Here is an 11077-nt window from a genome sequence, read left to right as displayed (position 1 = left end):
GTAAAGCATAATCTAAAACCAAATGTTTAGAACCCTGCACCAATCTTTCTAGTTAGATGGTGCTCTCTTCAGAAACTGTGGGTGTGAAGCCTGAGTTTATGCTTGGTCTGAATCTATCTGCAAAGACAAATAATTTATATTGGTACATAAAAAAGGCTCCAAAATGAAAAAAAGTATGCATCCTTTTTCAACCGCTTTTATTCCATGATTCAAATGCTATGAAATCTTGCACAAAAGTGTAAAAGCACTGCATCGGAAAAAAAACAAAAGGCCAAACAATCCGAAGAGATCAATTTACAATAGATGCATCACTATGAGGACTTATACATTATGTACACATTAGTTGGACATACTAAAACACACACACAGAATGAAGAGAAAGAAAACAGAACAAATAAAAACAAAAGGTGCCATTAAAAATAATAAAAAAATACATCTCTATCTTGACGTTGTGTAAAATGAAAGCCAGTTTTGAGAATGTTTACTTGCTGGACAATATTTGATGACGAGTTCTTGATGTCTGTATTCATCAGTAGGAAGAGTAACTGCTAGAGGCCACCTCAGTATACACTATATATTTATATATATCTTATATCTTTATAAACAAGCTAAAACACTGAACGGTTTCAGGTTAACAGTAGTGTTATAGACCCTTTAAACCTTTTGAAAACTACGAAAAAAACCGTTTCCTCTCCAAATAAATTAAGAGGAAGTTTCAGATCAAACTCAAACTAAAAGCCGTCTCCAATCTATGGGTCGCCACTAGCTAGCTGGTCTATCTCCAGAAGAACTAAACATGTCAATCATCATTTTGGTATTGCTTCACAGACAACGTAATACAGGGATCCATCTACTGCTAGCCTCCGTCCAGAAGGGGACCTCCGACCACTGACCCCGAGGACTCAGACAAGGGAGGTCTAGTCCAGGGGGGGGCCTGGAGATCCCTGATGGTCTAGCCAAGAGGGGGGGCCCGGTGGTCTAGTCCAGGGGGGAGCCCAGGTGGTCTAGTCCAGGTGGTCTAGTTCAGGGGGGGTCCAGGTGGTCTAGTCCAGGGGGTTCCCAGGTGGTCTAGTCCAGGTGGTCTAGTCCAGGGGGGAGCCCTGGAGATCCCTGATGGTCTAGCCAAGAGGGGGGGCCCGGTGGTCTAGTCCAGGTGGTCTAGTCCAGGGGGGAGCCCAGGTGGTCTAGTCCAGGGGGGGGTCCTGGTGGTCTAGTCAAGGTGGTCTAGTCCGGGGGGGGTCCTGGTGGTCTAGTCCAGGGGGGGGTCCTGGTGGTCTAGTCCAGGGGGGAGCCCAGGTTGTCTAGTCCAGGGGGGGGTCCTGGTGGTCTAGTCAAGGTGGTCTAGTCCATGGGGGGGTCCTGGTGGTCTAGTCCAGGGGGGGGTCCTGGAGATCCCTGATGGTCTAGCCAAGAGGGGGGGCCCGGTGGTCTAGTCCAGGTGGTCTAGTCCAGGGGGGAGCCCAGGTGGTCTAGTCCAGGGGGGGGTCCTGGTGGTCTAGTCCAGGGGGGAGCCCAGGTGGTCTAGTCCAGGGGAGGGTCCTGGTGGTCAAGTCAAGGTGGTCTAGTCCAGGGGGGGGTCCTGGTGGTCTAGTCCAGGTGGTCTAGTCCAGGGGGTTCCCAGGTGGTCTAGTCCAGGGGGTTCCCAGGTGGTCTAGTCCAGGGGGTTCCCAGGTGGTCTAGTCCAGAGGGGGGTCCTGGAGGTCTCGTCCCGGTGGTCTAGTCCAGGTGGTCTAGTCCAGGGGGTTCCCAGGTGGTCTAGTCCAGAGGGGGGTCCTGGAGGTCTTGTCTTGGAGGTCTCGTCCAGGTGGTCTAGTCCCGGTGGTTTAGTCCTGGAGGTCGTGCTCTAGGCAGCACAGCTGTGAGGAGGAGGAGGGGGAGGGGGGGCGTTCCTGCAGCGCCCCCTCCTGGTGGGCGCTGCAGAAGGAGTTGGGACACAGCTGGCAGAAGGCCTTCGACGCCCTCCCGCACACGTCACAGTGGTGCCACGGGCAGTCCCAGCGCCCTGCGGGACACAACACAGCCGTCACACACACAACACAACAGTCACACACTGGCTCTGTCAGGTCATCATCCACCACCAACAGAACAGTCACACACTGGGTCTGTCAGGTCATCATCCACCACCAACACAACAGACACACACTGGCTCTGTCAGGTCATCATCCATCACCAACACAACAGTCACACACTGGGTCTGTCAGGTCATCATCCACCACCAACACAACAGTCACACACTGGGTCTGTCAGGTCATCATCCACCACCAACACAACAGTCACACACTGGGTCTGTCAGGGCATCATCCATCACCAACACAACAGTCACACACTGGGTCTATCAGGGCATCATCCATCACCAACACAACAGTCACACACACTGGGTCTGTCAGGTCATCATCCATCACCAACACAACAGTCACACACACTGGGTCTGTCAGGTCATCATCCATCACCAACACAACAGTCACACACTGGGTCTGTCAGGTCATCATCCATCACCAACACAACAGTCACACACTGGGTCTGTCAGGTCATCATCCATCACCAACACAACAGTCACACACTGGGTCTGTCAGGGCATCATCCATCACCAACACAACAGTCACACACTGGGTCTGTCAGGTCATCATCCATCACCAACACAACAGTCACACACACTGGGTCTGTCAGGTCATCATCCATCACCAACACAACAGTCACACACTGGGTCTGTCAGGTCATCATCCATCACCAACACAACAGTCACACACACTGGGTCTGTCAGGTCATCATCCATCACCAACACAACAGTCACACACTGGGTCTGTCAGGGCATCATCCACCACCAACACAACAGTCACACACACTGGGTCTGTCAGGTCATCATCCATCACCAACACAACAGTCACACACTGGGTCTGTCAGGTCATCATCCATCACCGACACAACAGTCACACACTGGGTCTGTCAGGTCATCATCCATCACCGACACAACAGTCACACACTGGGTCTGTCAGGTCATCATCCATCACCGACACAACAGTCACACACACTGGGTCTGTCAGGTCATCATCCATCACCAACACAACAGTCACACACTGGGTCTGTCAGGTCATCATCCACCACCAACACAACAGTCACACACACTGGGTCTGTCAGGTCATCATCCATCACCAACACAACAGTCACACACTGGGTCTGTCAGGTCATCATCCATCACCAACACAACAGTCACACACTGGGTCTGTCAGGTCATCATCCATCACCAACACAACAGTCACACACTGGGTCTGTCAGGTCATCATCCATCACCAACACAACAGTCACACACTGGGTCTGTCAGGTCATCATCCATCACCAACACAACAGTCACACACTGGGTCTGTCAGGTCATCATCCATCACCAACACAACAGTCACACACTGGGTCTGTCAGGTCATCCTCCACCACCGACCCCTCAGGGACGAGCCATGGCCTACTGGGGGAGCCTTCGTGGGCAGTAGGAGGAACGTTCCCAACTGGCTGTCGTCCTGGGCGACGCTAGCTCTGGGAAGAATGACCGCCTCCCGTCAAAGGAGCCGTCAGACGTAAGCGGTTAGGAGGTAAGGGGGTCTAGGTGGTGGGTTAGGGGGTTAGGAGGTAAGGGGGTCTAGGTGGTGGGTTAGGGGGTTAGGGGGTCTAGGTGGTGGGTTAGGGGGTTAGGAGGTAAGGGGGTCTAGGAGGTGGGTTAGGGGGTTAGGAGGTAAGGGGGTCTAGGTGGTGGGTTAGGGGGTTAGGAGGTAAGGGGGTCTAGGAGGTGGGTTAGGGGGTTAGGAGGTAAGGGGGTCTAGGTGGTGGGTTAGGGGGTTAGGAGGTAAGGGGGTCTAGGTGGTGGGTTAGGGGGTTAGGAGGTAAGGGGGTCTAGGAGGTGGGTTAGGGGGTTAGGAGGTAAGGGGGTCTAGGTGGTGGGTTAGGGGGTTAGGAGGTAAGGGGGTCTAGGTGGTGGGTTAGGGGGTTAGGAGGTAAGGGGGTCTAGGTGGTGGGTTAGGGGGTTAGGAGGTAAGGGGGTCTAGGTGGTGGGTTAGGGGGTTAGGGGGTAAGGGGGTCTAGGTGGTGGGTTAGGGGGGGTAAGGGGGTCTAGGTGGTGGGTTAGGGGGTCTAGGTGGTGGGTTAGGGGGTTAGGAGGTAAGGGGGTCTAGGTGGTGGGTTAGGGGGTCTAGGTGGTGGGTTAGGGGGTTAGGGGGTAAGGGGGTCTAGGTGGTGGGTTAGGGGGGGGAAGGGGGGTAAGGGGGTCTAGGAGGTGGGTTAGGGGGTTAGGAGGTAAGGGGGTCTAGGAGGTGGGTTAGGGGGTTAGGAGGTAAGGGGGTCTAGGTGGTGGGTTAGGGGGTTAGGAGGTAAGGGGGTCTAGGAGGTGGGTTAGGGGGTAAGGGGGTCTAGGTGGTGGGTTAGGGGGTTAGGAGGTAGGGGGGTCTAGGTGGTGGGTTAGGGGGTTAGGAGGTAAGGGGGTCTAGGTGGTGGGTTAGGGGGTTAGGAGGTAAGGGGGTCTAGGTGGTGGGTTAGGGGGTAAGGGGGTCTAGGAGGTGGGTTAGGGGGGGTAGGGGGGTAAGGGGGTCTAGGTGGTGGGTTAGGGGGTAATGGGGTCTAGGTGGTGGGTTAGGGGGTCTAGGTGGTGGGTTGAGACCAATAATCACTGAATATACGAAGAATTGTGTTTAACTCTTTTGAGAAGAGGTGTATAAGGGTTAGAGTCCTGAGTTTGTATTTGTATAAGGGTTAGAGTCCTGAGTTTGTTTGTATAAGGGTTAGAGTCCTGAATTTGTTTGTGTAAGGGTTAGAGTCCTGAGTTTGTTTGTATAAGGGTTAGAGTCCTGAATTTGTTTGTGTAAGGGTTAGAGTCCTGAGTTTGTTTGTATAAGGGTTAGAGTCCTGAGTTTGTATTTGTATAAGGGTTAGAGTCCTGAGTTTGTGTGTGGGTGGAATTCTGAGACCGAGCTCCGTGGGAGACGTTTCCAAGTTCTGCCTGGGTTAGAGTCCTAGAATCTGGATTGGAGTTCCAGAGAAAGGACCAAGTTCCTTTAGGTCGGGTTGTAGTCCCGACTTGGGTTCCAGAGAGACTGTTGATCTGATCTTAAAAATTGCACTTTCAATTTTACTTACTAAAAAGCCTTTTTAAACTTTCAATTTAATTTTCTCTTAAATACATTGCACTTTCTATTTTACTCATTTCTTTGCATATGTTTTCTTTTACTTATCTATTATTTTATTTTATTGTATGACAATGTTTATATGTGAAGCACTTTGAGTCTGCCTTGTGTATGAAAAGTGCTATATAAATAAAGTTGCCTTGCCTTAGGAGTTAAGGGGGTCTAGATGGTGGGTTAGGGGGTAAGGGGGTCTAGGTGGTGGGTTAGGGGGGGTAGGGGGGTAAGGGGGTCTAGGTGGTGGGTTAGGGGGTAATGGGGTCTAGGTGGTGGGTTAGGGGGTAAGGGGGTCTAGGTGGTGGGTTAGGGGGTCTAGGTGGTGGGTTAGGAGGTAAGGGGGTCTAGATGGTGGGTTAGGGGGTAAGGGGGTCTAGGTGGTGGGTTAGGGGGTAAGGGGGTCTAGGTGGTGGGTTAGGAGGTAAGGGGGTCTAGGTAGTGGGTTAGGGGGTCTAGGTGGTGGGTAAGGGGGTCTAGGTGGTGGGTAAGGGGGTCTAGGTGGTGGGTAAGGGGGTCTAGGTGGTGGGTTAGGGGGTCTTGATGGTGGGTTAGGGGGGTAGGGGGTCTTACCGAAGGGCCTCTTGGCCAGCCCCAGGCAGGCCAGGTGGTAGGTTAGGGGGGTTAGGGGGTCTAGGTGGTGGGTTAGGGGGTCTTGATGGTGGGTTAGGGGGTCTTGATGGTAGGTTAGGGGGGTTAGGGGGTCTTGATGGTAGGTTAGGGGGGTAGGGGGTCTTGATGGTAGGTTAGGGGGGTTAGGGGGTCTTGATGGTGGGTTAGGGGGTCTTGATGGTAGGTTAGGGGGGTAGGGGGTCTTGATGGTAGGTTAGGGGGGTTAGGGGGTCTTGATGGTAGGTTAGGGGGGTTAGGGGGTCTTGATGGTAGGTTAGGGGGGTAGGGGGTCTTGATGGTGGGTTAGGGGGTCTTGATGGTAGGTTAGGGGGGTTAGGGGGTCTTGATGGTAGGTTAGGGGGTTAGGGGGTCTTGATGGTGGGTTAGGGGGTCTTGATGGTAGGTTAGGGGGGTAGGGGGTCTTGATGGTAGGTTAGGGGGGTTAGGGGGTCTTGATGGTGGGTTAGGGGGGTAGGGGGTCTTGATGGTGGGTTAGGGGGGTAGGGGGTCTTACCGAAGGGCCTCTTGGCCAGCCCCAGGCAGGCCAGGTGGTAGGTTAGGGGGTCTTGATGGTAGGTTAGGGGGGTTAGGGGGTCTTGATGGTAGGTTAGGGGGGTAGGGGGTCTTGATGGTGGGTTAGGGGGGTTAGGGGGTCTTGATGGTAGGTTAGGGGGGTAGGGGGTCTTGATGGTGGGTTAGGGGGGTAGGGGGTCTTACCGAAGGGCCTCTTGGCCAGCCCCAGGCAGGCCAGGTGGTAGGCCTTGGTGCAGCTCTTCTTGCCACAGATCACCAGCTGTCCCCCGTCTCTGCAGCGGAAGCACTCGTCCTCCGACCGCTTCCCCTCACTCCTCCTCTTCCTCCTCTTCACCCTCTTCACCTTCATCTCAGAGGGAGCGGCGCTGGACGTCTGAACACAGAGCAGCCACGTCATCCTCTACTACAGTACTACACTGATCCTACACCGCCTCCTCAAAGGACCCAGCGGCCTCCTTCAGATCAGAGCAGGGAGCCTGATCACAGCTTCCAAATCTGTGGCGCTAAACATTTGGATTTAACTTCACTTGTAGTAACTGTTGGTTAACTTTACAATTGTACTAATTAATTACCTGTTTACGATTCCCAAATCGGTGGCTTTCATATTCAACCCAAACTGTGTGAGTCAATAAAACTCAAAGATCCGTTGGTCCAGAATTTGCTTATTAAGTACATTTGTTATGAATGATAATGTGGCCTTCCATTCCACCATCTCATTTGACTTCAATTGTAGTGGATTTAAAATATAATAAAAACGAGTTGGGATGAATCGGGAGTTAACTCACCGATACATTGAGATGAACGCGGTTAAGTTTCTGAATCGTTTGACAGCCCTTATATAAATACTTCAATATATCTGTTCATGTTAAAGACGTCCTATGAGTGGTGTTCCCCGAGGCTGCAGAGGCAGGCTCACCTTGGGTCGGTCTCCCAGGAACCCGCTGCAGTTGGGCGCGCCGCAGCGACACACCGTCTTCTCGTTGCCCAGACAGTCCAGGTTGTAGTTGAAGGTGAGCTCCGTACCTGCAGACGAACACCTGGTCAGTCTGAGGGCGGGCCAGACTGTACTGTCTAACCCCGACCTGCTCCTCAATGACCTGTCTCTGTACTGTCTAACCCCTACCTGCTCCTTAATGACCCGTCTCTGTACTGTCTAACCCCTACCTGCTCCTTAATGACCTGTCTCTGTACTGTCTAACCCCTAACTGCTCCTTAATGACCTGTCTCTGTACTGTCTAACCCCTACCTGCTCCTTAATGACCTGTCTCTGTACTGTCTAACCCCTACCTGCTCCTCAATGACCTGTCTCTGTACTGTCTAACCCCTACCTGCTCCTTAATGACCTGTCTATGTACTGTCTAACCCCTACCTGCTCCTTAATGACCCGTCTCTGTACTGTCTAACCCCTACCTGCTCCTTAATGACCCGTCTCTGTACTGTCTAACACCTACCTGCTCCTCAATGACCTGTCTCTGTACTGTCTAACCCCTACCTGCTCCTTAATGACCTGTCTCTGTACTGTCTAACCCTCCTTACCTGCTGGGATGGGGCAGACAGCAAACAGCCCGACCCGGGTGTCTCCGTTCACCGTCCACTTCTGCGTTTCACAGTTGGGCTGGCAGCTGTGGTTCATGAACCGAGAGTAGTTGCCCTTGGGCCCGGCATCGATTATCCGGTCCTGGACACAACATGGGGTGGGTTACTGTAACATGGTGTGGTGCCTGTAACATGTTAGTGTTACTGAAGATCATGTGGTTACTGTAACACACTGTATAGTTACTGTAACATGCTGTGGTTACTGTAGATCATGTGGTTACTGTAGATCATGTGGTTACTGTAACATGCTGTGGTTACTGTAGACCATGTGGTTACTGTAACACACTGGTTACTGTAGACCATGTGGTTACTGTAGATCATGTGGTTACTGTAGATCATGTGGTTACTGTAGACCATGTGGTTACTGTAGATCATGTGGTTACTGTAGATCATGTGGTTACTGTAGATCATGTGGTTACTGTAGACCATGTGGTTACTGTAGATCATGTGGTTACTGTAGACCATGTGGTTACTGTAGACCATGTGGTTACTGTAGATCATGTGGTTACTGTAACACACTGTAGTAGTTACTGTAACATGCTGTGGTTACTGTAGCTCATATGGTTACTGTAGACCATGTGGTTACTGTAGACCATGTGGTTACTGTAACATACTGTGGTTACTGTAACACACTGGTTACTGTAGACCATGTGGCTACTGTAGATCATGTGGTTACTGTAACCTGCTGTGGTTACTGTAGATCATGTGGTTACTGTAACGTGCTGTGTTTACTGTAGATCATGTGGTTACTGTAGATCATGTGGTTACTGTAGATCATGTGGTTACTGTAACCTGCTGTGGTTACTGTAGATCATGTGGTTTGGGTTACTGTAACATCACACTGAGCTGATGTGTGACATTCCCAATCCCATCCCGTTTGGTTTCTCTCGCTCCGAGAGGATGCGGTACCATGTAGATCACACCGGTACCAAGACACTCTGGAGCCAAAACATTCCATCTAGAACCTACACAGCTCTAAATAGAACCTACACAGCTCTAAATAGAACCTACACAGCTCTAAATAGAACCTACACAGCTCTAAATAGAACCTACACAGCTCTAAATAGAACCTACAGAGCTCCATGAGGGGGCTGGTACCTTGTCGATGGTGAGCATGTAGAAGTGGGAGATGTTGTTCTCCTGGGCGAACCGGATCCGGGCTCGGCACTCCTCCTCATCGATCAGCTCCCCGATGTACTCGTTCACAAACTCACCCTGCAGGACACACAGAACCATCACTAACTAACCAACTAACTAACCACTAACCACTAACTAACTAATTAACACCTCCTCATCGATCAGCTCCCCGATGTACTCGTTCACAAACTCCCCCTAAAGGACACACAGAACCATCACTAACTAACCTACTAACCAACTCCTCCTCATCGATCAGCTCCCCGATGTACTCGTTCACAAACTCCCCCTAAAGGACACACAGAACCATCACTAACTAACCTACTAACCAACTCCTCCTCATCGATCAGCTCCCCGATGTACTCGTTCACAAACTCCCCCTGCAGGACACACAGAACCATCACTAACTAACCAACCAACCCACCACTAACCAACTAACCACTAACTAACTAATTAACACCCCCTACAGGAAACACTGCATAATCACTCACTAACCAACCCACCACTAACCAACTAACCACTAACTAACTAATTAACACCCCCTACAGGAAACACCAAGTGCCCCTGACTGTAGCCCGCAGATCGAGGTGGAGCTAAATGTGGGCGGGCTTAAACGTTTAACTCCGCCCACATTTAAGGAAAATTCCGCGCAGTATCATACGTTCTCCCGCTTTCGAGCGGAGGAGCTAAATGTGGGCGGGTCTAAACGTTTAACCCATGGTTTTATCCTCTCGGAGATCCGGCAGCACATTCTCAAACATCAATACAGCACAGCACAGCACAATGACTTACCGGTAATATGGAAAAGGGTTCATGCATTTGATAGACTTAGACATTCCTACTTTTAACTTGTCATTTCAAATGTCTTTTTTAGTATAGACACATATTATTTCGTACACTCGTACACAATTATATTAGCTAAGTCAAATAACCCAAAGACATAAGCGGGAGAACGTATTTCCGTCTGGTCCATGATACTGCGCGGAATTTTCCTTAAATGTGGGCTGGCTTAAACGTTTAAGCCCGCCCACATTTAGCTCCTCCGCTCGAAAGCGGGAGAACGTATGATACTGCGCGGAATTTTCCTTAAATGTGGGCGGAGTTAAACGTTTAAGCCCGCCCACATTTAGCTCCTCCTCGATCTGCGAGCTGCAGTCAGGGGTTACTCGAAAACACAGCATAATCACTCACTAACCAACTAACCACCAAATAACTAACCAACTCCCCCTGCAGGACACACAGCACCATCACTACCTAACCAACTAACCTACTGACTAACTAGCTCCCCCTGCAGGACACACAGCAACATCACTAACTAACTCACAAACTAACCACTTACTAACTAGCTCCACCTGCAAGACTCACAGCACCATCTCTACTAGGGATGGGCACTAGTAGTAAATTCCAAACTCGAGGATCAATCGAGTACTCGTTAAAGCGAATCTATTTTTAGAATGCAATGCATCTGCAGCAGGAATAGGCCTGATGATGAACGACAATATTACCAACCAAACATGTAATGCTTATTCTCCATAAAAACAGTCAGAGTTATCAGAGTATTCATTATTTATTTTTGCAAACGATCAAAACACATTTTCCTTACAAAAATAAATATGCGTCTCACAATTTAAATCACGTCGAACCAAGGCCTGTAACGGTTTAAAAAAACCAAAAACGAAACAAGTAGCCTAACCATTGCAAATAATTTAAAGCTGCAAATAAAACGGCAGCAAATGGACTATGGAAATACTCAGCCTTGTGATCTTCTCTACACGGCCGGGATTAAAGCTGCGTCTTGCGGCGGTGAATATAGCCGACACACTTGGTTGCTGCGGGACTGCTTTCCCGAACTCACCGTTGTGTTTCAGGAGCATATGTTGCCGCATAGTACTTGTAGTACTCTGGTAGCTCGATTTCGCTTGGCATATTTTACATTTCACCTTATGATCTCCTATGTCTTTAAAGTATTTCAATTCTTCGCTGCGCTTTGCTTTAACCGCCATCTCTTAACTTTTTGAATTCTGGCGTGCCTGCACACGGCACGGAACGCG

The 11077-nt window shown here is 50.4% G+C and overlaps 2 protein-coding genes across 4 annotated transcripts in view; one reads left to right on the top strand and one right to left on the bottom strand.

Annotated features, from left to right (window-relative positions):
- Positions 1-11077, top strand: part of LOC115544457 (uncharacterized) — a 993561-nt gene that overhangs the window by 372276 nt on the left and 610208 nt on the right. The gene's annotated exons all lie outside the window — the stretch shown is intronic.
- nsd2 (nuclear receptor binding SET domain protein 2) overlaps positions 181-11077 on the bottom strand; it is a 28484-nt gene continuing 17587 nt past the window's right edge. For all 3 annotated transcript variants that reach the window (XM_030357427.1, XM_030357426.1, XM_030357428.1), the window contains exons 18-22: positions 8991-9107; positions 7833-7974; positions 7213-7319; positions 6480-6669; positions 181-2002 (exon numbers count right to left, since the gene is read on the bottom strand). In XM_030357427.1, the coding sequence (XP_030213287.1) occupies positions 1824-2002; positions 6480-6669; positions 7213-7319; positions 7833-7974; positions 8991-9107 (735 nt within the window). In that variant the 3' untranslated portion in view covers positions 181-1823. The remainder of the gene's footprint in view (positions 2003-6479; positions 6670-7212; positions 7320-7832; positions 7975-8990; positions 9108-11077) is intronic.

This window comes from Gadus morhua, chromosome 5 (assembly GCF_902167405.1).
Source record: "Gadus morhua chromosome 5, gadMor3.0, whole genome shotgun sequence".
Classification (NCBI taxonomy): Eukaryota; Metazoa; Chordata; class Actinopteri; order Gadiformes; family Gadidae; genus Gadus; species Gadus morhua.
Note: the sequence above shows the minus strand (reverse complement) of the source record. Positions and strands in the feature narration are given on the sequence as shown.